The sequence below is a fragment of the Buteo buteo genome, chromosome 25, assembly GCF_964188355.1.
Source record: "Buteo buteo chromosome 25, bButBut1.hap1.1, whole genome shotgun sequence".
Taxonomy (NCBI): Eukaryota; Metazoa; Chordata; class Aves; order Accipitriformes; family Accipitridae; genus Buteo; species Buteo buteo.
In genome coordinates this window covers 19,695,093-19,717,418 of record NC_134195.1, presented here as the reverse complement: position 1 = coordinate 19,717,418, position 22,326 = coordinate 19,695,093, and the positions used below count along the sequence as shown (strand labels likewise).

The window sequence follows — 22,326 nt, the reverse complement described above, 5'->3', positions numbered from 1 at the left end:
GGCAATGGACTCTCAGGCTTGAGACAGTGAGGCTTTTGAATCAGCTCAGGATTTCATGACTGCTATGACATGACCAGTCAGTATGCAATTATATACTCAGCCCTCTAGTGTTGGCCACAGCCTGAATCTGTGTGGGTGAGGAAGAAGAACTGGTAAGTAGGATAGAGCAACCATGTCATAAGCTACTGACAGCCTTCTGCAGTCTGAGTCCTTTTTGTGAAGTACCTAGGAAATAATGAGAGCTGGGCAGTTCCAGTGTGCTGTAGAAAAGCTCTTCCATAGATGGAGACTACTTCCACCAACGGGTCAGAATAGCCTTATATACTGCTTCCTACCTTTGATTCTCAATCAGTATTGATGCTGCAGTGCCTACAGTCTTTTTGGATTGCAAATGGTGGGGGAAGTCAGCTATTTTTATTCCCCTCTGCTTTTGCTGTCTAGTGATTGCATTATCAGGACAAGAATATGTTCCCATTTTGCTCCTCACTTTGTAATAATAACTTTATAGTAATATTTTGGGACAGATGGACTAGACTTGTAACCTTGGGTGGTACTTTTTTTCTGTGTGTTTCTTTTCATATAAACATAGCAGAAGGAAAAACACCAGTTAATAAAATAGAACTGTAGCCTAGTAGGAAGAGGGGAAAGTTCCCTGAATTTATATTCACTCCTGGAAAATACAATCCTATCACTGTGAATTTGTCACATTTAATTTGTGGCAAATGCAACTACATGTTATTTAGTATCCCAGGAACAGAATCAGACTCTCTTGGTGTGCTCACTGGAGCATTCAGGTTTTTTGAGGCTGCAGTTTTAGGTATAAAGTAAAGGGATGCCAATCAAAAAAAAAAGTAAAAATTGAGGATTATGTCTTTCTTTTCCTTTGGATAAAACTTGTAGCCCTGCTTGTCAGATACTTCCATGTAAACTCTTTACTAATACTCCACTAAGTGAGCCTTTCCTCTGGAGGATGATGTCATTAAGGATGTGCGGTTCTCTGGGTCTAAAGTCAGAATGCAGCAATAAAAATTAACAGGAAAGCTCCATTCCAAACAAATATCCTCCTGACAATCAGTAACAAGAAACTACAGGCTGTTATTGAAGAGGCTATGGAGATTTTCAAGCCAGGACTGAATGCTCAGCAAACCTGAACATCTGCTTTTAGTTTCTGCTTTGAAGTCTTCCTAGTGAAATGAAAAATTCTTACAGCTCAACATCATACCCTCTGTGGTGTCAGAAAATCAATTTCCTTGTATGTGCAAAATTAAGCAGTGCAGAAAATCAACTGACAGGAGTGACAAAAACTGGGGGATGAGAGCGTATAAATCCCCACGCGCTTGCAGACCCCAGTTGGCTGCTGCAATATGAAAATCTGCATGCTCATGGGGACAAAGAGGGACTAGACATCAAGCATATTTTAGGATATATCACTAGTACCTTTCTAATCTGCATGCAGCTTTAGAGTAGCTGGAGGTGTGGATTTAAGGCTTTTTATGTCTACCCATAAATTGCAGGAGGAATAATGCAGTGTAAGGACAGACCACCTTAAACTGAGTCTGCTCTGTTGAATCCACTGCCTGTGGACTTGCCTGAATGAACAGCTCACCTTCTCTGACAATCTGGGGTGCTACAGCTGAGGCAGTGATTTTTCAGGACCCTTTGCTCCAAGACATGTATATAAATGCACAGGTGTTGCTCACAAACATTTGTGCATTTATCCATCCACGTGACTGCATAGAGAATTTTGGAAAGTGAAAAGAAACGTAGTGTATTTCATCCCAGCTCTTCTTTACGTACCTTCCATCAGGAAGCATGCAGATTAATGCCTCCTGCTCTGGTACAGTTTGTTTATTGCCCTAGTATGAAAATATCTCAGCTTTCAAAGGTATTTTATTTCTTTGAATTAGAATTAAAGCAAGAGGTGGAAAAACAAAGGCGAATGCTGGCTGAGAGCTAAAAGTAAATCTTTTCTGTCATCGGTTGCTGTACAAGATTATAAGACCACAGAAATGGCTTGGTGTAGGATGTCTAATGACTAAGTTGTGAAAGTTGAGTTGGAAAAAATATAGAGAGCAGATGCCACCCCCCTGTCTCTGCTGCATTGTGTAAAGGGAAATACTTAGGGGATGATAGAGGAGAGGGGCAGACAGTGATCCGTTTGCCTCCCACACACCTGCGACCGCAGCCGGCGCTGGCTGGGGCTCTGGACATAAGGGGGCTGCGATAGGAGACAGCTTGCTCTGCACACCAGCAGGCACCGCACTGCTTCCACCTTCACACCTAGCAATATATTTAAAAACCTGGTGAGAGACAAGCCTAGGAGGTCGGCTTACAAATCCTTTTGTAGCTCCCTTTGTAGCTTCTGTGTACAAAAGCTGGAGAGGGGATGAGGGATACAGACGACTATTTACCACATTTAGTGGGAGTCTGTAGACATGAGTAAAGATTGGATCAGCAGGACATAGTTTCAGAAATCATTCTAAAAGTTCTGAACCTCTTTCAGATAGTCTTAAGAGAGTCTGAAAACTTTCATAGATAGGTTAAAACACAGATTCTAGACTATTATTCTCTTTTAGGCACCATGGAATATCATCTACCAACATATATTCCTCACCTGTTTTGTTTCTAAAATTCTTACCACCTTATTTAGGGAAAGATGCTTTGAGAAATCAGGGCAAGTTCATCACGCTAGACTGTGCTTAATACGTGACTACACCAGCCAGCAATGCTTCCAGTAGGAAAAGTGGGATGACAAAAGCCTAAGTGTTATTCATTAAAGGATGACAGCAGTATTTGGCTCCATACTGATTTGAATTGTAAGAATCTCACCGGTGATATGACCAGAATCACTTTTTAAGCTTTGAAATTTTATTATGTCAAACCCAACTTTTCTCAGGACTGGCAAGTTAACAAGAAAGCAAATCATATATGGGATTTAGGGGTTACCCTATGAGCAAAAAAGGAACATGAGTAATACAAGAGGCACAGAGAGAGTTGGCATGACTTTGTATTGCCATTTAGATATCCAGTAAAGCATAATTAAGAACAGTAACCTCTGCCTCCAGCTGGGCAATAACAAGAGTGTCATTGCTGAGCTCCCTAGAGTGATGTCTGAAGCTCGTAGGCTTTAAGTTAGTACTGCTTTTTCCTGTTATTTTGTAGTTTCCTACCAAAAGAGTGAATCAAAAATAGGTTCATTTCCCCCCCAGGAATCTTAATTGCCTATGGAACCTCATGAGACTCTATTCTTAAATAAAAGCTGAAATACACATAGAAGCATGTGGTGAGGGAAATGTGGTTTTTCAATGCACAATAGGAAATCAGGAAACACATGAACCTGAGAACAACAGACTGCAGCAAGATAGAGGCCAGATGTGGAAATGGCTAGGACCCTTTTAGGGAGCATTTGAAAGGTTACATCTCTATAGATTCTCAAAAGAAATGTGTGCTAGAGACACTTCAGAAACAGCCTCCAACGTTTCATGCATATAGGAGTGTTGAATGGCAAAAGGGTGCCTGAGCAATCACCGGTCATATCCATAAAAGCAGCACAGTTTGCAGCCTGATGTTTCAACAGCTTTCTCCTAAGTTAGTACGTTGACGTACAAATTAAATGAAAGAATCTCCCTCACCTTCTGTGCAAAGGTGAATTTTACATTACCTTGCTTATTAGGTTATTTGGTAGCATAAGGAGATGAAGCCATGGAAGTTTTATTATGAACAATGTGCTTAGTTACTCTCATTTCATGCTCTGAAAATTAAGCTATATATTAAAATGTTTTTCATTTGTTATAAAAAGCTAATACTGCTGCCATGGTAGCCAGTTTGTTATATACTAGAAACAATTGCTATAGAGAATTAATGCTTCCCTGTGAAAATGGGATTCCCACCCTGTGGGAATAATTATGTGGAGTACTGAGGACATATTTAAGAAGCCTTTTGTTTAGCTGCGGCACAACCCCAGGCCCATCTCTCTGGGGAGCTGCTATGGGCTGCAGGAGTTGTAGCCACTGCCACCAAAAGAAATGTGAAGCCAGAGCCTCCAGCCCCCAAATTCCTAGGATGGTGTTCTCATCCTATTAAACCCAATAGTAACACTTTACTGAAGCCAAAGTTTTTCCACAATTGCTGTATGACATGGAGAACACTTAGTGTTTCAATGTAGGCTGGTACATCTAACTGGTGTTTGTGTCGCTGTTTGAAAAAACATTTTCCCTGATAGCAAAACGTATGTCCTGCCTCAGTTACACTGATCAGACTTTTTTGAGGATTGCAGTAAAAATCAGCTACTGAAACATTCCAGGTTAAAAGAACCTCCTCCTCTTCTCTTTAAAAAAAGGTGTATGCGTGGGAATTACCACCAGAGAAACCAGTCTCTTTTTAGCACCACTGCTTTTCAGGTTTTACCTACCACTGACTCTGTATTTGTTCTTCCCCTCTATTGTTGTATAATTCTTTCTAGCTACACCCTTGCCTTTTGACCTTCTGCCTATGGCTCTCATTTCTCTCATTACTGCGTGTTATTCCTCTATCCTCTCTTCTATTAAATCTCTTTTCCATTTAGTGTGCTCTACTAAGTTTATGAATGCATGGCTCCTTCCTCTTCTAAACAACTAATGGACTTCAGTAATTGGAAATATGACATGAGGAAGTATGCAGAGAGAGAGCAAACAATTTAATAGAAACAGCGTTGAGAAGATAGAAATCATCTGTCTTTGGCACTGATTTTTTTACAGGGCTAGACATTAAAAAATGTGTCATAGCCTTCCTTTGTTCATATTTAAGCAAGCATTCCTGTTGAATTGTTTCTGCTTGAGGAAAGAATACTTTCTACATAGACTTGGTCAAAAGGAGATTTTCATTTGACCTTTTCAGCTTCTCATTAAAAAGAAACAAAACCCCAAAAACCCCCAGACTTTTTTGCTCAGAGATGTATTTGTTTAACATTTCATCTGTGGTACATTCTGTTTTAACAGAACCATATCAAGATGTGTCATGTCAGTTTGCTTTGATATTCAGTCAGGTCTCAAGCCCGATCGCATCATTCTGTTGCAGTAAGCTGCAGTGACACATCACAAGGGATGTGGTCTAGCAAGGAAACTGGCTCATAACATTGAATTTGAGCATGAAGAACCTTCTTAACAGCCTTGCTGTGGCAATCTGTGTCCAAATCCAACCTTTCAGTACCACTCAGGTTTTTGTGTGTTTAGTTTTTCTTGTTAAAAGTCAACATTTTTTTACTGGAAGTAGAAACTTAACGGAAGTTTAACTTATCGATGCAATATTGGAGGTTTCAGTTACTATTATAATGGGAGTAGGAACATGAATAATAGAGATAGTCATAGAACATCTGTGACCAGGAGGTATAATCATAATATGTATCTGATCAAGGATTACTTGAAAAAGACCCAGTAAAAAAGGTTTATATATTATGTAGACTTCAGCTGCTATAGACAAGAACTTTGAAAATGTTTTCACAACATCTTTTATTCAAAAAATCTGAGCAGGACTCAGATGTCCTCCTGAGGAAAACATCTCTAATGATGTGGCAGGAGAAACCTCTGCCAAGTTTAATAAAAGCATTAAATAAAAAGGTTAATTTTAAATAAAAAGACAAGAACAGCCTTTCTTTCTTTCTTTCTTTCTTTCTTCTTCTTGGAGGGTCATATTCAGTTAGAACAGGGCAATGACATCTTTATAGGAGGTCTTCAACACTCAATAGACAAACAAAAGCAAAATTATAAGTGAAAATATTTTAGAACAGAAGTCACAGCTTTCCTCTGTTCTCTCACTTTCTGCTAAGTTAGCTTGAAACTCTTCTGGAAGGGACTGCACAGCCCTCCAAGGGGCTAGCCGTGGGAGTTCAAGGAAAATACACAGTAGAATTTTAAAGCTATTTTCTCCGTTTCTTCAGGACAAATTCTCTATTCTACTTGCAATTCCTAGTGATACTATGAGACTTGGGGACTCATAGGCAAAATGAATTTGAACAAATAACACTTGTATTAACTATGCAATGCCTCATACAATCAATATGTTATTTTGTGGACAGGCCTTGCTTGGTTTGTATTGCAGCACTGTTCAGCATGACATTTCCTAGAAAATGCCTTATAACCATAAATTTTTGGAGAAAAACAATATAGCACTATTCCTGATATCCAATGGTACTCACCGGCACAATCGAATCCACTTCCTCGGTAGCCCTGTTTGCATTTGCACTTGAAGGATCCTTCGGTGTTGAGGCACTCTGCATGGAGGTTACACCTGTGTGTATTTGTCACACATTCATTTATATCTAGGGAAAGATATAAACACTTCGGTGAAAACTGTGTTGAAACCCAAGCTTCATGATAGCCTGTTTGCGCCGGCTGTCCATTTCCAGGTATTGTAAGCACTACTGTTAGACTACTGGGAGACAAGTTGGTGCACAAATTTTTGCACCACTTATATTTTATCCAGATTGCTTCATTTTTAGCAGCTGACAGGTCCTCTCGTAATGTAAGTCAGCTAGGAGACAAGTAGCAGGAAGACTGACTCAAAAATATGGTATATCTGAGGGTGAGATTCAGGTTTGCAGATAAAATCCTGACTACTGATACCTCTCCAGTTTTTCCTCCATGCACACATATTGTATGAAAAAGTAAATATTTTTTCCACTTTAAGACTCTCAGGGTTTGCACACAACAGCAATTGCAAACTTGACTTTCCAAAACCTGCCTTATAATCTCCCTCCCACCACTAACTCCCAATACCAAGCAAACATAAACAAATCCCATGAATTCTCTTTTGTATGTGCTTCTTGTAGTAGTTCCAACCCTTCCAGGCCCTCGTGTAGTCAACTGCTTGAACAATACTGCTGCAGTGCCTGCTGCGGTAACTTACACTTTGCTGTTCTTCCACCATTCAGCTAATGGATTGAAACAGGAGTAAAGGTGTTTTGACATTTGTTTTAACACCTAGGCATGTCAAGATAATTTTTTGCCTATATTTATTTTTGTTTGGGAGAAACTTAGGCATGCAAGAGAGACTTGAAAAGTGATTAAAACCTACTATTGTCATACTTCTTTTTTAAAGTTCTGTACTGTCCATCCAAACAAGTGTTTTTACAGTCATGAAGGCACTTGATTCACATTCCTCATTAATGACAAAAAAAGAAAAAAAAAGAAAAAAAAGATTGTGGGACTGCTTGTTCATCACAAGTTGAAAGTCGAGAGGACAAAAAATGGCTCTTTAACTAAACCTGTACCAGAAGTAGCCCTTCTTTGTAGTTGATTGTTGCTAACTTACTACAAGCCCTTGCACATCTTGACTTGGTACAATGAAGCAATTTAATTTGCAAGTGCCAGTGATTAGGTTTTTCATAAGGGCACAGAGAAAACCCAGAGAAAAATTCAACATGCCACCAAGAATATTCTTAGCGTGACATCTTTTATCCGTTTCTGAGGCAGTATCCCCAGACTAGGCCAACATGCTTCAGGCAATGACAGGAAAGATGCACGGTGTGGGAATCAAAAAGAATGAAGAAGGAAAATTCATGGGCTGAATCTTACCTACACAGTCATAACGGCCACTGACATATTTCAGTTCATAACCAAGCTGGCACTTGCAGTAGTAGCTTCCAAACGTGTTGATGCATCTGCGGTTGTAAGAGCAGACAGCTTTGCTGGCAGAACATTCATCAATGTCTAGAGCAGGAGAAGATATGCTGGTCAGATCCATGAGAAGGTAAAATGGGAAAGCAAGAACTAGTTGGGATTTGCACAGGAATGATTTGGTCTTGGTTATCACAAGTTGTTTAATAAATAAGTCCTATAATTACACACTTGCAGTTGGCTTTTGCATGTGCTTACATGAATGAAGCAGCAAAACGTGAACTAACTTCATGGAAGATTTTGAGACCTGGCATGGTAAAAGCTAGGATAACTGGCAGTGGGGATTCTCCCCACCGGGGACAATGATTTGCCCTCAGGTCATGGAGCAAGGTGAGAAGGAATTCCACAAATTCCATTACTTCCCCTGAGAAAGGAAATGACAGAGAATTGTTTAAGAGAAGGTCCCAGAAAGAAGGAAACGGAGAGCAGCAGCAGCTCTTCTACTGAATCTCTGCACCTCCCCTTGCTGGGCTAAGTCAGGGCATAACGCGGAGTTTCCAGACTGTGAGTGGTCTGCCCAGCAAGGTAGATGACAGGGACAGACATTTCGGAGAGAGAAGGAGGAAGGCTGGTATGGGAGGGGCCTAAGAACATTATTCAACAACCACTGTAATTAAATGTTGCTAATTTGATTTGGTTTATCGCAACATCAAATTTAAAATAGTGCCAATTATGATATTCGGTTTTTGTCCTTCCCTATCACATTTTAGCACATAGCAGTGACTTTGCACATAATTCATCATGCCACTCTGCTGCCCTTTACAGCTTAGAATTGCTGTGAAGTGCTTCTGGACACCACAGTCAGTCTTTTTATAATTTCTACCATTCTTTTACAGTGCTTAGGCGATCAAAGGGAAGTGGACAACAACAGAAAAATATTTAAACAAACCTGTAGTCAAAATCCCTCTTTCTGCCCATGCTACACACTTCTGATGAGGGCTTCTGTTTCCCAGCCTCCATTCCCAGACCTCTCCAGGTTCTCATTTCCCCATGCCTCTGCCAGCACCAGGGTCTGTCACAAGTTAAAGGACAAGCCTGCTGCACTCGAACCTAGCGTGAAGCTTGTGTCTGCAGTGAACTCTGAAGACTCACTGTACTCTTAGAAACAACAGGTTTAGGTTTAATTAAAAATTGTGATCTATAATTGTTATTTTTTTCCTTCACCAATGCACATGTAGAAGAGGCAAAGTGAAACACATCAATATGCTGCTCTGCAGGTCCAGGAATAATGCAGCTTCTTAGGAGGATTAAGCTAAGACTAACAGCCATGGATCTTCAAACGCTTATCTGTTTATAGTGTTTCTGTGACTAATACTAGAATATTAGACTATCTTATAATATAGTAAGCATCTATTATGCTATACAGCAGGAAGATGCTATCTCATTTTAGAGATGGAGAATGGATGACATACCACAAGTCATGCAGAAAGAAGGGATCTGATATTTCCAACCACTGGACATACCTTTTTGTCTATTTTACCTTTTATCATATGTATCAGCATTCTTCCAAATCTATTTGAGCAGACAAGGTAAATAAAAATAAACTCAATACAAAAGAATAAAAAAAATTGCCTGAATAATTCAGTAAGAGATTTAAGAGAACCAATCATCTTGTCTATTGTATTTAAATACATATGTCTACAATGTTTGCCTTCACATAGCTCTTAAATAATTCAAACAAATGTTAACTGTGACTGGTGGTAGTCCGAGAGCCTTGCTGATTACTCAAAGCAGGACAGTTCCAATTACAAATTAATTTCATTTGAAAGAAAGAAATACCATTCTCACGTGGGAGTCTTTATAGTTTGGAAGTTGAGCCAAGTATCCATATGGGTTTATCTGATATCTCCTAAAAGCAATAAAGTAGTCCCAGGCCATACCATGTGCAAGGTGCCCTTTATGATCTGAAGGACTTGCACCATTGTGACAGAAAGAATGTAAAATATGTGAAATCGTCAATATTATTATGTATGTTGCTAAAGACATTTTAGTAAATAGCACTTGTTGCAAAAAGTTTTTTCACAGAATCACAGAATGGTTGAGGCTGGACGGGACCTCTGGAGGTCATCTTGACCCACCCCCTGCTCCAGCGGGGACACCTAGAGCTGGTTGCCCTGCTCCTGCTACTCCCTGACATGCACTTCACTGCCCCTTCTGCTCTAGTTGTCGGGGTGGTTGCTGCTTTGGAGGGTTTGTTGCCCATCTATCGGGTTTTGGAAGAAGCTCATTTAACTTCAATATCCAAATGGGTACGATTTCAGCATTAGGTTACAATGCTGTAGCACTGCTTTGTCAGATGACAGTGTAAAACATTATCACAGAACAGTACCAAGTGTTATAAGCAATGCTTTCTTCATCGCAGGAAGAAATGTTGATGTGATGTTGAGGCTTCTGGAGAACAATCCAGAAGTTTGTATTGTGGGTCATCACAATAAAAGAAAAACCCATCCAAACACAACACCCAAATCCTATAACGCATTATGTCAGTAGGACAGCTTCCTGCAGGCAAAGCATTGTATTTAACAGCCTCATAGCAATAGGGAGAAACTGAACCTGCTAATGACTCCAGATCATGTCAAAACATTCAATTATTTATTGGGGATGGGACTGGACCAAAGAATTACATGGCCAATATTACCAGAACAGTTATTAAAAAAAAGCATGCAAACATTACACTGCACTGCGAGTAACAAGAAGCATTATTCAAGCCAATGAGGAGGGCTAACTACTTCTTAACCTTTCCCCAGAATCTGAAGTTTTTGGGGATCCTATAGAAAAGAAGCTGAGAGTGAGCTCTCTAATCATACCAATGCATGTCCTTCTGTTTGGTCCCAGCTGAAGGCCACCTGATGGACAAAGACACTGCACCTCCCCTTTGACTTCTTCACATCCATATTGGCAATTCACCACGGCACATGTCCTAGAACCTGAAAACGGTATTTAAAATAACAAAAAGAGCAAAATTCTAGGCTGGGATCATGCACTTAAAGTTAAGTTAGATCTGAATGAACACAGAAAATTAATCAGAACAACATTCCATTCATCATAAATCAAGCTGTTCATACATTAACACATTAACAATTCAGGGGTCCATGAGACAGATCTTACACTCCCCTTCACTTTGTTCTTTCTTTATCTGCCCTTATTCCTCCTTTTTTCTCTGATCCCAGTTCTGTGACTTCTTACTACCACCTTTTAGATTCAGAGACAGAACTGCTCAAAGTAGAAAAAAGGTGGTTTTTACATTTTCCATTGAAACAGTTTTACCTTATGAAAAACTGCTGTTCAGTAGTGAAATGTTTTAATTGCTTACCATCAAATATGCTTCTAGTACAGAATCTGATTTTAAAAACTATTTAGCCTGATGGACTTAGAAACTGCCCTTTCTTTTGACCCTTTATGGAACAGATATCTGAATCCAATGAGGCACTAGCCAGAACACAAGTCTTGGTCACCACGGGTTGGTTAGGAGTATGAATTATTGGAGATGATTTTGATTAGCCTCTAAACAGAAATGTAGGGATCTAGATCCTTTCTGAGAGACCTACATGAGACTAGAAAAGTAGGAGAAATGTATTAAGTATGTAGGGAGATATTTCTAAAATCCTGAAGATAACCAGGAAGCGTTAGTGTTATGATGCCAGGGAGAGAAGTAGCATTTGGAAGTGTTTACTGGAACAGATGGAGGTGTGTGCAAAGAAAGTATTTCCAGCTACTTCACTCTGGCTGTGTTCAGAGAAACAGAAATGTATATAGGTTCTTTATAAGTGGAAAGCCTGGAGCAGTTGTCAACTAATTAGAGACAGAAACCAACTGCAAGAACTTGAAACTGGCTCACTGCTTAGGTAGAAAAATATATGAATTTTATTTTAAAATGCAACATGTTTATTGTCAGAGGTACCAGCACTTTCAGAATGGTGCACAGTAACAGAGTGTATAGAAAAGATAATGATATGTGCAGGTGCATATATAGCTACAGCCATATTATTTGTGATTTGAATATAAAATGTAATGCATATTAGTTCTGTGTGCTTTTAAAATTAAACTGTTTAACCTGTGATAAAATTATTTTTCTGAGGCTGGTTTGTTTAGAATCTGTGGCTGTGATGAATATACAAGGCCAAGAATTTACTGTATTTGCAAAAGCATTTTACTTTTGTATGAATGGGAACATACAGGAGGTAAGGGTTAAAAAAAGACAGACTGTAAATCATAATACTTTGGCACATCATCTACTTTCTAAGTGGGAATAAAGAAACTTATTAGAAATTATTCCTCTCTAATTGGTAATTGTCTGTTTTCTCTTTTGTTTGAAGGTCCTATTCCTGGCTTTGGTTAGACATAATATTGGCTTAGATGAACTGCTAATTAGATCTATTATAGTAATGCCTGCAGAGTTTGGGTGATTTTGTGTTAGGTACTAACCTACTAGCTATTTTAAGCAATGTTTCTCTGTGGTCCAAAGCCACAGTCTTCTGATACCCTTCTTCCAGCCCCATGGTCCCTTGGCGTGGTTGCAGGTAAGCCTGACTGCTCAGACTAGGTGGACTTCATCTTGCTAAGGTGACTTACATCATGGTGAATTTGATTCAAAAGAAGCAACAATACGCTCAAAATATTTGCGTGAATAAAACGATGAGAATCATACAGTTGGTTAAATAACCTGGCATTTCATCTGAGCAAAAGCTTAGGTCAGCTTCAAGTGAAATGGGAGGCTACTAAACTTAACCAAGAATAATTTCTACTTGAGCAAATAATTTACTACTTCATTTCATAATCATAGTTTTGGCTTAAGAAAATAAAGGCTCTTCAGAACTGGAAGGTGGCAGATGGGTTGCGTTAACGAAGCACAAGCTGGATTAACATTTTTTGCTTCCTTAACTAGAGCTGTGAAGAATGAAGACTTATTTCCTTTCTATGGGAAACCTGTTTTTCCCCCTGAAATTTGGTTTCATTCTGTGTCAGTGTTTGTCAGGGCTCTGCTGAGAAATAATGTTCCCATGTGCCAAAGTGAAATGCAAGCTTCAGGGCTCACAGCTGCTCAGGCAATTTTTTCATATACACTTGACACAGGCCACCACTGCTGCTGAGAAATTCAGCATTTTGTGCTGGCTTAAGCAAGGGATAGAGCAACTGAGCATTTGGAACAAATGTGGAGTTTCTTAAATCTGGAAATGAGTCCTGAACTAGGACTGACTTAAAAGTAATGCAGCAGAAATATTAAGTTACAGTCTGGATCCAGTTTTCTGAGTTGGTTCAGAAGTGTGGCTGCAGCAAGCGTTTGTGCTCAGAGGAGCAGGAGGGAGGGATGGAGGGGACAAAGCTGCTGCTGGGCTCAAAGGACAGTTTCTTTTGACTGCAGTTCTGGCTTCTGCCAACTTCAGCTGTCCATAAGACAGTGGCCTTACTGAAAACTACTCGGCGTATGATGTCAGCAGATACACAAATTATCTTGATGAAACGGAAGGAATATATATCTATTTCTCAGGGATCTCAGGGCTCTACAGCTGTTGGCTGCTGGTGATATACACCATCCTTAGTAATGCAGAGAGTGCATCCCCGAGCTGTGATGCAGGGAAGGGAAACCCTCGAAAGGCTCTGGCCCCAGGCACTTTTCATGGCAATTTCGGTCCCCCTGCCATAAGAGAGAGAGAATAGGAGCTCTGCCCCAAGGTGCAGACCCTGCACTCCTGAGAGTGTTTGCCAAGGGTGGGTATTTTTTCCAATTATCCCTAGACTGACAGCAGACTTGCCAGATGGACAACCTGCCTGGTGAATGGTTGTCTCCAAGGTTTGGAGACCAAAGCCTTTCAGAGTTTGTGGTTTTCTGTCATATCCATGGGAAAGATTGTGCTGCACCCCATACAGCTAGGTCCATTGGTTTAGGACAGACCTCTCAAGCAGATTGTTCCACTGCTGAGACCAACTATATTCCTTGTCCAGCTGATGCATCTGCTCTCGTCCAGTGTACTCCATAAAGGGTTGTCCCCATGTTCCCTTGGGTTTTGTGAAATTCAAAGCCAAAAATACCTGTATGGCACAGCTCAGGTGAAGAAAAAAAAGCATTTTCTACTAACAAAACAGTGTCATTGAAAAATAAGAAGCTTCCTCAGGTCTGAAAAATCAGGTTGGCTAAGAAAGCAGAATGCTTTCCACTACATGCTGGCTTAAAGACAAAGAAAATAGGTAGAAATATAGTTTAGATAAGCCTTAGCTCAATGAACAAATGTTTGCAAGAAGCTGGCGGCAACTGCGAGAAGCATATCGACACACAGATAAAATAAATTAGTCAGGGAGCACAGAAAGATAAAGCAAGGAATAATGGCATGAAATTCAGCACAGTAAAAAGTAGTGTATATTGGTGCTTTGCTTGGATAGGTTCATTCATCCTTACTCAACAGATGAACTGGCGGGACTATGCACCAAGGTTACACTAGCTGGCCTTCATGTGAAGAAACGCTATCATAGATTTTTACTTCTAGCAGGACAAAAATTCCTCTGAACACCAAAATCCAAGTATGACCTAGTTTACTTTTTCCAGGTAACGCCAAATAGAAGCCTCTTTCAGTTGCTGACAGTACCAGAGAGCTGAGGCAAAGACCCTATCCTGAATAAGCTAAACCCATTCATCACAAGAAGAAAATCTGCTGGATCAAATGCAATTAAGATGATTTTGGTGTGCCTGTCCTATCAGCTCTATTACTTACTTGCACACGTGCCATCTGGCATAAGCATGTACCCGTTGAGACAATAGCACTTGTAGCTGCCATGTGTATTCATACATCTGTGTTCACAGGGACGTGGTTTCAGTCCACATTCGTTCAGATCTGCAGAAGTCATTGGAATGAAGTGAGTGCTGGGTTTGTATACATATATTCATACATATAGGTGGATAATACTGCCTAATGCCTTGAATTCTCCACAGTAAAATCGCCTGGATTGAAAATGAGCCAGCCCCTTGCAAGACGAGAGTTTAGCAGGCCATCTGGCTGAAAGACTGCTAGCAAAACTAACATAGGCAGACTTCTACACCTGAAAAACTAATGCAAGCTCTGGCTACATCTGGCAGCTTGTTAGGAAGAGGTGGAGGGGGACAGAATTGCAGTTAGTCTCTCTTCTGGGAGTTATTTTTCTGGATTTCTCTGATTCTAGCTGGAGATTTTAGCCCTCCAGTTGACCTCTGTACTAGAAAGGCATAAACATGAGACAAAGAACATCAAATTGGCTTGAGATAAAGTGAAATAAAGATTTTTTTTTTTTCTGAGCTACATATTGGTACCAAGGTTAGCAGCAGCAGAAATTAAATACAATATAAGAATTATGTGACTTTAAGAATAAAAGGACAAACCTCAAAAATCTCAAAATCATGAGAATAAAAGCACCCTAAATCCTTCTCAAAATCCAGGATTTAAAAGGCTTTGTAGAAACTAAATTAATTTCAAATTCCCAATAGCTATCCTTCACAGGGAGAAAACTAGAATCTTAAAAAATTTAGTTTGCATGGCATAGGCAAAGCAATGCTGACAACAGTATTGGTCCTATGACAAGGGGACAACATCTGTGCTTGTGACTTCTGTGAACTGACACCTCTGCCACTTGTATTTTGAAACCTGATTAGTAAGCAGATAGAACTCATTAACAGAATGCACCAGCACATGCAGCCCATGTGTTTAACGGCACATGTGACCAATTCTATAATTTCAATAAAGACGCAACTCTCCAAGCAAGTACTGAGCTTGCGCAGCCCCACTTCTAATGGGAGAAGCATCTGTTCTCATGTCTATGCGCCCTGCAGACCACAGAAAAAGCGTAAACTTTGTGGGGGTTATACATGTGCAGAAGTGTTTGTTACAGCTCAGTCCAGCGAAGAAAGAGGGTTGCATTCTATTATTTAAACATAAAGTCTGATTGAAAAAGGACATCCTATCAGCTTGCAAATCACATTGGATTTTTGTGCTACTGTGGCTCCACTAAGTAACCAAGACTCTCTTAAAGAAACAAGGGAGCAAACTAGGGAACAAAAGTTATTCCACTTAGACCATACATTTTCAAAAGTGCTTAGCTGCACCTATCTTGCACAATGCACAGTAATGCACAGATAGCATATACAGCTCTAAAAGAGAACCTACAGAGATAAGGCTAATTTAGCTCAGACTTGGTGGCAGACGGAGGCAGTCCTCTTATCCCTGTTACTTCAGTTAGCTCATGTTGAGCTTGCTCAGCAGGGCATTCTGCTCTAAGGACAGAGCAAGGCTACATCTGCCAGTAAATTAAAAATGGCTCTGAGCATTCCTGGCTGCTGGAACATGACCACCTATACGGCTATACTATTGAAATAGCTCTGGGACATTTCTGGCCTGTGCCAGCCACCACTTTACTAAAAAATTCCTGGCCATGCTTCAGAAGGTAGAACAGCCCAGGGAACCAACAGGCAATTTGCACATGTAGTTCTGTGCGGTGCTTCCACCAAACCTCAAACTCTGAATCTACCGCACATGTGCAGAACTGATCTGCTTGCCTACGGAGGGCATATCAAATGCATCAGGAGTTACTGCACAGAAAACACCTAAAAGCTGAGGGTTTCTCTGTTGCCTTTTGGTAACATTTAAGCTGTGAAATAATTTTTGAGGTTAAACTTCTGGATTTAGAGGCTGAAGTGGTAAGAGGTACCTACGTATCTATTACACACAACCAGGGCTGTTGTTTCACTTTCCTCTCTTAGTGCTACTGAGGAATTGACTTCTTTCCCTGTGCGCAACATCAAAAGCGTAGAAGATGGAGTTTTTCAAAATACTTAACAGTATAGCTTCTGTTTCTGTTTGAAAGATATTGTGTAATAAATGGGTTGTTTTGACTCTGAAAAATGTGTCTTTAGTATGTCAATGCAATGTTTTCAAGCAAAGGCAGCAGGTGCTTAGGAAGGTAGCAAGGATAGACCCGTCCATTTGTGTGGCCTTTACGTCATGCTTCTCTCACAGCACCTGCAGTTCACCCATCTGCACTGCAGTAGGATTGCCTCTCTCCACGCACAGTGACCTGCTCCTTTCATTTGATCCAACACAAGGGTCTCAAATATCAGAACAGAGAAAAAAAGTTCAGTTCTCACCAATATGTTAGCTGAAATATTTCCATGTCTAATTGCAAGTTTATGAAGGCAAAGTGGCGCATTCAAAGTTTCTGAATATGCAATTCTAAAGACCCCCAATTCTGGTTCTCAGAAATACCAATCAGCATATGCAAACAAATGGCATTGGCCCAGGCAGCTTGAGAAATTACATGTCTAGCACATAGTTACATGTCTTTCTGATGAAAAGGTTAGTTAAGAAATTAACATGGGTTGCTAGTTAAGAAAATAACATGGGTTCTGGATCTGACTCCTGCCTCTTCTAATAATTTCCTATATAATGTCTCCATGCCTTAATCCTCTGACTATAAATATGACAGTTTGCCCTTGTCATCAGCCCGCAGGAGATAGGTACATGATATAGGTTCAAACTTCTGTGTGCTGAAGGAGGCTTAGAGCTTGCCTGGGATGCTGGCGATGCAAGAGCCTTCAACTCTAAGCTCTTCTAAGTAAACAAGAAAATATCTTGGTTTACTATTTTGCAAGATGACACATAGTACGAGATAAGGAGACAGAACATGAACAGTCTGCTTTCTGGAGTAATATCCCCATGTGCACAAACCTTGATTACAGGTTTTCCCTGTAAATCCAGGGAAACATTTGCATTTGTTTGGTCCCATGCACTCGCCATACTTGCAGCCATGTCCACAGATAGCTGGCGGAGTCAGGCAGAGAAAGGAGAGAGAAAAAGAAAAAGTTAGAAATACTCTGAGAACTTTTGCCCTACTTAGTTGCCTAAAAACTTATTGCACAAGTTCAACGTCCTCCATACTTTTCCCTCTAGTTTGGGCATGGTAGCTACTGATCAGCACTTGATTTCTTCTTGAGAAAAGTGACACTAGCACGGATTACACGAGTGCATGCTTTTCCAGATTTGTCAAGACCTGGAAAAGAAGGGACTCCTTTTAGCTCTCTCCCTTATGCTTTTTCTTCCATGCTTATGATTCACATTTAGTTTTGTACTCTTGCCTTTTTCCTGTTTTTAAGTAGCCTGTGTGAAAAGCAGCTAGCCAGCAGCTTGACTTGCTATGCCTGGCATCTGGAGTAGGAAAGAGGTAGCAGCACAAAGGAGACACATTACCCTACAGCAGTTTTCCAGTCTTGGATCTCCTTGGTTACAGCTGAGGAACGTGTCCATCCCATGATGGAACATTCAGAGCACATCTATCAAACTATCAGGCAACTATCCTTACCACACATCCCAATAAGTATAATTGCATAAGGTTTACAATGATTTGAGAGGGCTATGCTTAGCCTGGATGCATTAAAAAGTAAAAATTTTCTAACTCTCAGCCCTCTGGATCATTAGTCAGAAATTAAATGCTGACTTTTATAAGGCTTAAGGCTCCTAAAGTCAATGTGATTGTCAACATGAGGGTTATTCAGGAAAAAGCAAACCAAACATGCATTTAAATCAGTACTAGCTCTGGAAAAACAGCGAAAGAGTATACACCAGAATGTGCATCTCGCTACCTTGTGTAATTAAGCTGCTAGGCAAACTGTAGGAAATAGGAAAGTCACAATGTTAGTTACTATATAGTAAAATTCGTAATTAAAATTCGTACTTCTGAATTCAAGTATCTTCCCTACATTTAAAGACTCATTCAGACATACTGATCCTCTAACTCTGCAGAATAAGGCATTTTTCTACACTACCTCTATCCCTGAATGCAACATGGTGTACTGCAAGACCAGCTGAGTTTCAGCACTGAAGCAGAGAACACCGCTGCATCTGGATTTACAGTGCAGAATTACATCATAGTTGGCTTAAAGTAATGTGCCAAAGAAGAATCTTAAAAGTTTATGAAAACTGTGTTTTAGTATGAAAGCAACCTCTTGCTTTAAAAGAAGACAACCTACTCCACTGGCTGATCAAAGTTACATTTGCTAGTTGTCCCCCCAGGTGTTCATTTGCTTCAAAACTAAGGTGCTATTAAGCAATGCAGAAATATTAATAATGGTATTCATCACTTTTTCCTTTTTTAAACTGACATGCTATATATACAGAGCAGAGATATTTTGGCATCTTACCCTTTTAGATACCAGTATGTTAATTTTCAGCAGTGAATAACCCTAAGCCTCTAATCAAATTCAACACATACACAATGCCAAACTCTCTGGGACAACAGGTGCAATATCTGAAAGATTCCTAAAACACGTATTTTATGATTTTGTTGTGTTTTGCCCAAGTACAACTAGAGAGAGATTCCACATCACCTTCTCCTTGGGATCTGTAAACCTTTTACAAATTAGAAATGTCTTAAGAGTCATCGAGTCTTCATTAAGCCAACGATCCACAGACCAGAATGCTGGCTGGCTACCTGAGCTCAAGCCAGGTGCACTTATTGCTTGGGGTTTATTTATATTTTTAGAAAGTTAAAACCTCCTGGTTCTCAGAGGCTGTGTACTCTGAAGATAAAGGATACCAACTGATAGAAAACCATTTTAGGGGTCCATATATAGCATTAGAAAACACTGCATTTTTGGCACTTACTTGACAGCTGTAACAGTATAGGCACTGACCAGGGCTGTGCGGGAGGTTAGAACAGATGGTCCCTTCTGGACCTACAAATTTTTGAATATGTATTTTGTGGTTTGGTGTTATTTACCCAAAGCTCTGCTTTTTTGAGGAGGTGGTCTCTCAAACATGTTTTATTCACTCTCTCACAGAGTTCAGAGATTTCACTCCTCAGAAGGTTCCTTTCTGTAACTTCTGGCAGACGTACGAAATCCCTTTATTAATACCAAGTACACCGCCGTGGAGAGGAAACAAGCATAAAGTGTTAATGTTACCTTCGCAGTGGCCCTTGTTGTTCTTTTTCCAGCCATAACAGCAATCCAACCTAGAACCATAGCGACACACCCCAGGCTGGCTCACAGCCACCAGCTGCCCACGAGCTCTCGAGCTGCGTAAGGAAGGATAAACACTAGCTCCAGCAGGCAAACGTACTTTAATCCATTGCTCCGTATACTCCTTTGTACATTTCCCTTATGTTTTATCCACCATCAGGCATTTTCATTTCACCAAACCTAGGGCAGTGTTCCTAGACAGGAATGCAAAGTTGCATTTGGTTGTAGAAACAAGGGAGACAGGAACGTTCCACCTGCAATAAATTAACTGTGCAACTTAAATCCTTTCTAATGAGAAACATGGGAAAGGCAAAGAACACAGCCAGGTCCCCTGCTAGAATGAGTCATTTTTAGTATCAGTGAAGTCAATGGGGCTGCTCTAGCTTGCGTCATGTGAAGAAATTTGGATCAAATATACGATGCCATACCTGACAGCGCTATTGCTTTGGATGATGAAATACTGATTCTACAGAAAAGCAGCTTTCTGAACATCAGTCAGCCCCATAAAAGCTACTGACTTGCAGGTTCATAGCCACTGCATGCGTGCAAATTGATTAAGTGCAGTCCTGTGCATTCTGGTTGCACAGGACTCCCTGACCATACAAATTAACGTTAATTTAATCTGCCAATAAGCCCAGAGGGTTCAAAGTCACTGCACAGATCAACAGGTGCAAGAGTTGGAAAACCTGCAACATTAGTAGCCAAAATTATAAATCTGATGGAAATCTACAACTGTGTAAGTCTTTTAGGCCTACTCTATGCTGCACCGGGTGCTGTGACTCCAGTTCTCTTCTCCCTCCACTTGCTGTTAAACTTAAGTTCTCCACTACCACATGCCTGTCCCCTTTATGAAATTCTCTTCTTTATCCAAAATCTTCTGTCCCCACTGCTTTTTCCAGGCCATAATTTAAAATTCACTTTCTTCAAAGAGCCCAAAGTGGTGTTTCTCACACAGAAAATACCTTATCTGTGAGAGCTTCATAGTCAGGGATTTGGGGTATTGAGGGGGACAATATGCAGCAAACAAACATCCCCATGGTGGGGAAAAAAAATGGAAAAGGAACTTTGGCATTTTTTAGTCTGATGCACAATAAAGGCATTGCTTTATCACCTTACAGCAGTGCTTTGCGCATAACGTTCTGCTCGCATGCTAGAAAGTGCCCTTGAATTCACCTGGATAGTAAACGTATATTCTGTTTACATCCCAGAAAATTCCCTTGAATGCAGCTGGATAGTGCTATGACTCCCCTGGAAGGTTAAGATGCCTAAAGCTTGGAGGAAGCAGGATCTCGTTACTTTCCAAAAGGTGCTCATTTTCACAGGAAGACAAACTCATTCAGTAATGTTTTATTTAATACTTCACTTCAAAATCAAATGAAAGTGTCTTTACAAAGTATACGATATCTTACAAGATTTCAGTACAAACTTGTCTTAAAACTGGGAAATGTTCCGTAAAACTCCAACTAAAATGAACACAGCTGAACTTTATAGATACTGCCCCGGAAAAGGTCTTTCACTTGTTCTGACTTCCACAACAAGCATCAAGTTAAAGCCTACCTTTGGCAGTGAGAAAGTCAACTCAATCATTGACAGCTCACCTGGATCCCAAAATCCGGGAGGAAAACCAGTTTTGCCAGGTTAGTCCCTCCGACCCGTGAAGAACCACAAGCCATCAGCTCAGCTATTGCTGTCAGGAGTTCAGTGTTTTGTGCAAAAGAAAGAAATTTAAAAAGAGGAGATCCTTCCAGGCAGGCAGATCCTTTCTGGGAGAATGTCACATGGACCCTCCTGGATGTTGTGGGAGAAGTAATGCAGACTGGAGGCACAGGACGCTTCTGATCCCTCCCTATATGATATTCATGTAGAATTTCACAGGGAGTACCTAGAAGCCTGCTGTGCTTATCACTATCTGCTCAATGTGCAAACAATAACTGGCCTTGAAGAACCTGCAGCCTAAATATGTGACTGAAGAAGAAAGGTAAGAAAAGGTAGACTGTGCAGGTCAGATCGCTGTGCAGGTCAGTGGCAAGAGCGGTCTCCACATTTCTAGCAAAAAGAACTCTGTCCTCTGAGAGTCAGCAGCTTACAGCACTGGTGCTAATGGTAACAAGTGGCAGACTGAGCCGTCCAGGGTGCCCAGGCAGGAGAGAAGTAATGAATGTTATGCGGCCATGACATTGCTGAAACCAGTAGGATGGCATTTAGCAAAGAACCTTGAAGATGAATAACAAGAACTTCTACAGTAAGCCAAGGCCGCCTTAGCTGAGGTGACAGAAAGAGCGAGCTGGCCGTTATTAGCTGTCACAGGATCACTGTGAGCCAATAGCACCATTATAAAGTAAGTAGGACCCTCAGGTGTTTCAGTTAAAATTCCAGGGAAGCTTTACTGCTGCTCTATCAGGTTGTACTGTGCACAGTTAACATCCATGGTGGAGAAATGTAAATTATATATGGTATATATGATGATGAAAGCTATGAAGAATGACCTATTTCACAGAGAAGAACTTGGCTTCAGTTGAACAAACCAAAAGCTGAGAGGGGATCCGATTGCTTCCTTTTACATGTCAGGCAGCTCCAAAAGAGAGAAAGAAGAGCTTTTTAAGAGAAAGGCCAATTTATATCCATCTGCTCTTGTGCTGCTGTCCATTAATCCTCTGGGGGGATACAAGAGTACAAACACAGCCACAAGAGGGGTGAGAG

The 22,326-nt window shown here is 40.5% G+C and overlaps 1 protein-coding gene across 1 annotated transcript in view; it reads right to left on the bottom strand.

Moving 5' to 3' along the window:
• EGFL6 (EGF like domain multiple 6) overlaps positions 1-22,326 on the bottom strand; it is a 41,558-nt gene that overhangs the window by 15,896 nt on the left and 3,336 nt on the right. Inside the window, exons 2-7 of the mRNA XM_075057211.1 lie at positions 19,570-19,682; positions 17,339-17,431; positions 14,360-14,479; positions 10,460-10,579; positions 7,551-7,685; positions 6,173-6,295 (exon numbers count right to left, since the gene is read on the bottom strand). Of these exons, the coding sequence (XP_074913312.1) occupies positions 6,173-6,295; positions 7,551-7,685; positions 10,460-10,579; positions 14,360-14,479; positions 17,339-17,431; positions 19,570-19,682 (704 nt within the window). The remainder of the gene's footprint in view (positions 1-6,172; positions 6,296-7,550; positions 7,686-10,459; positions 10,580-14,359; positions 14,480-17,338; positions 17,432-19,569; positions 19,683-22,326) is intronic.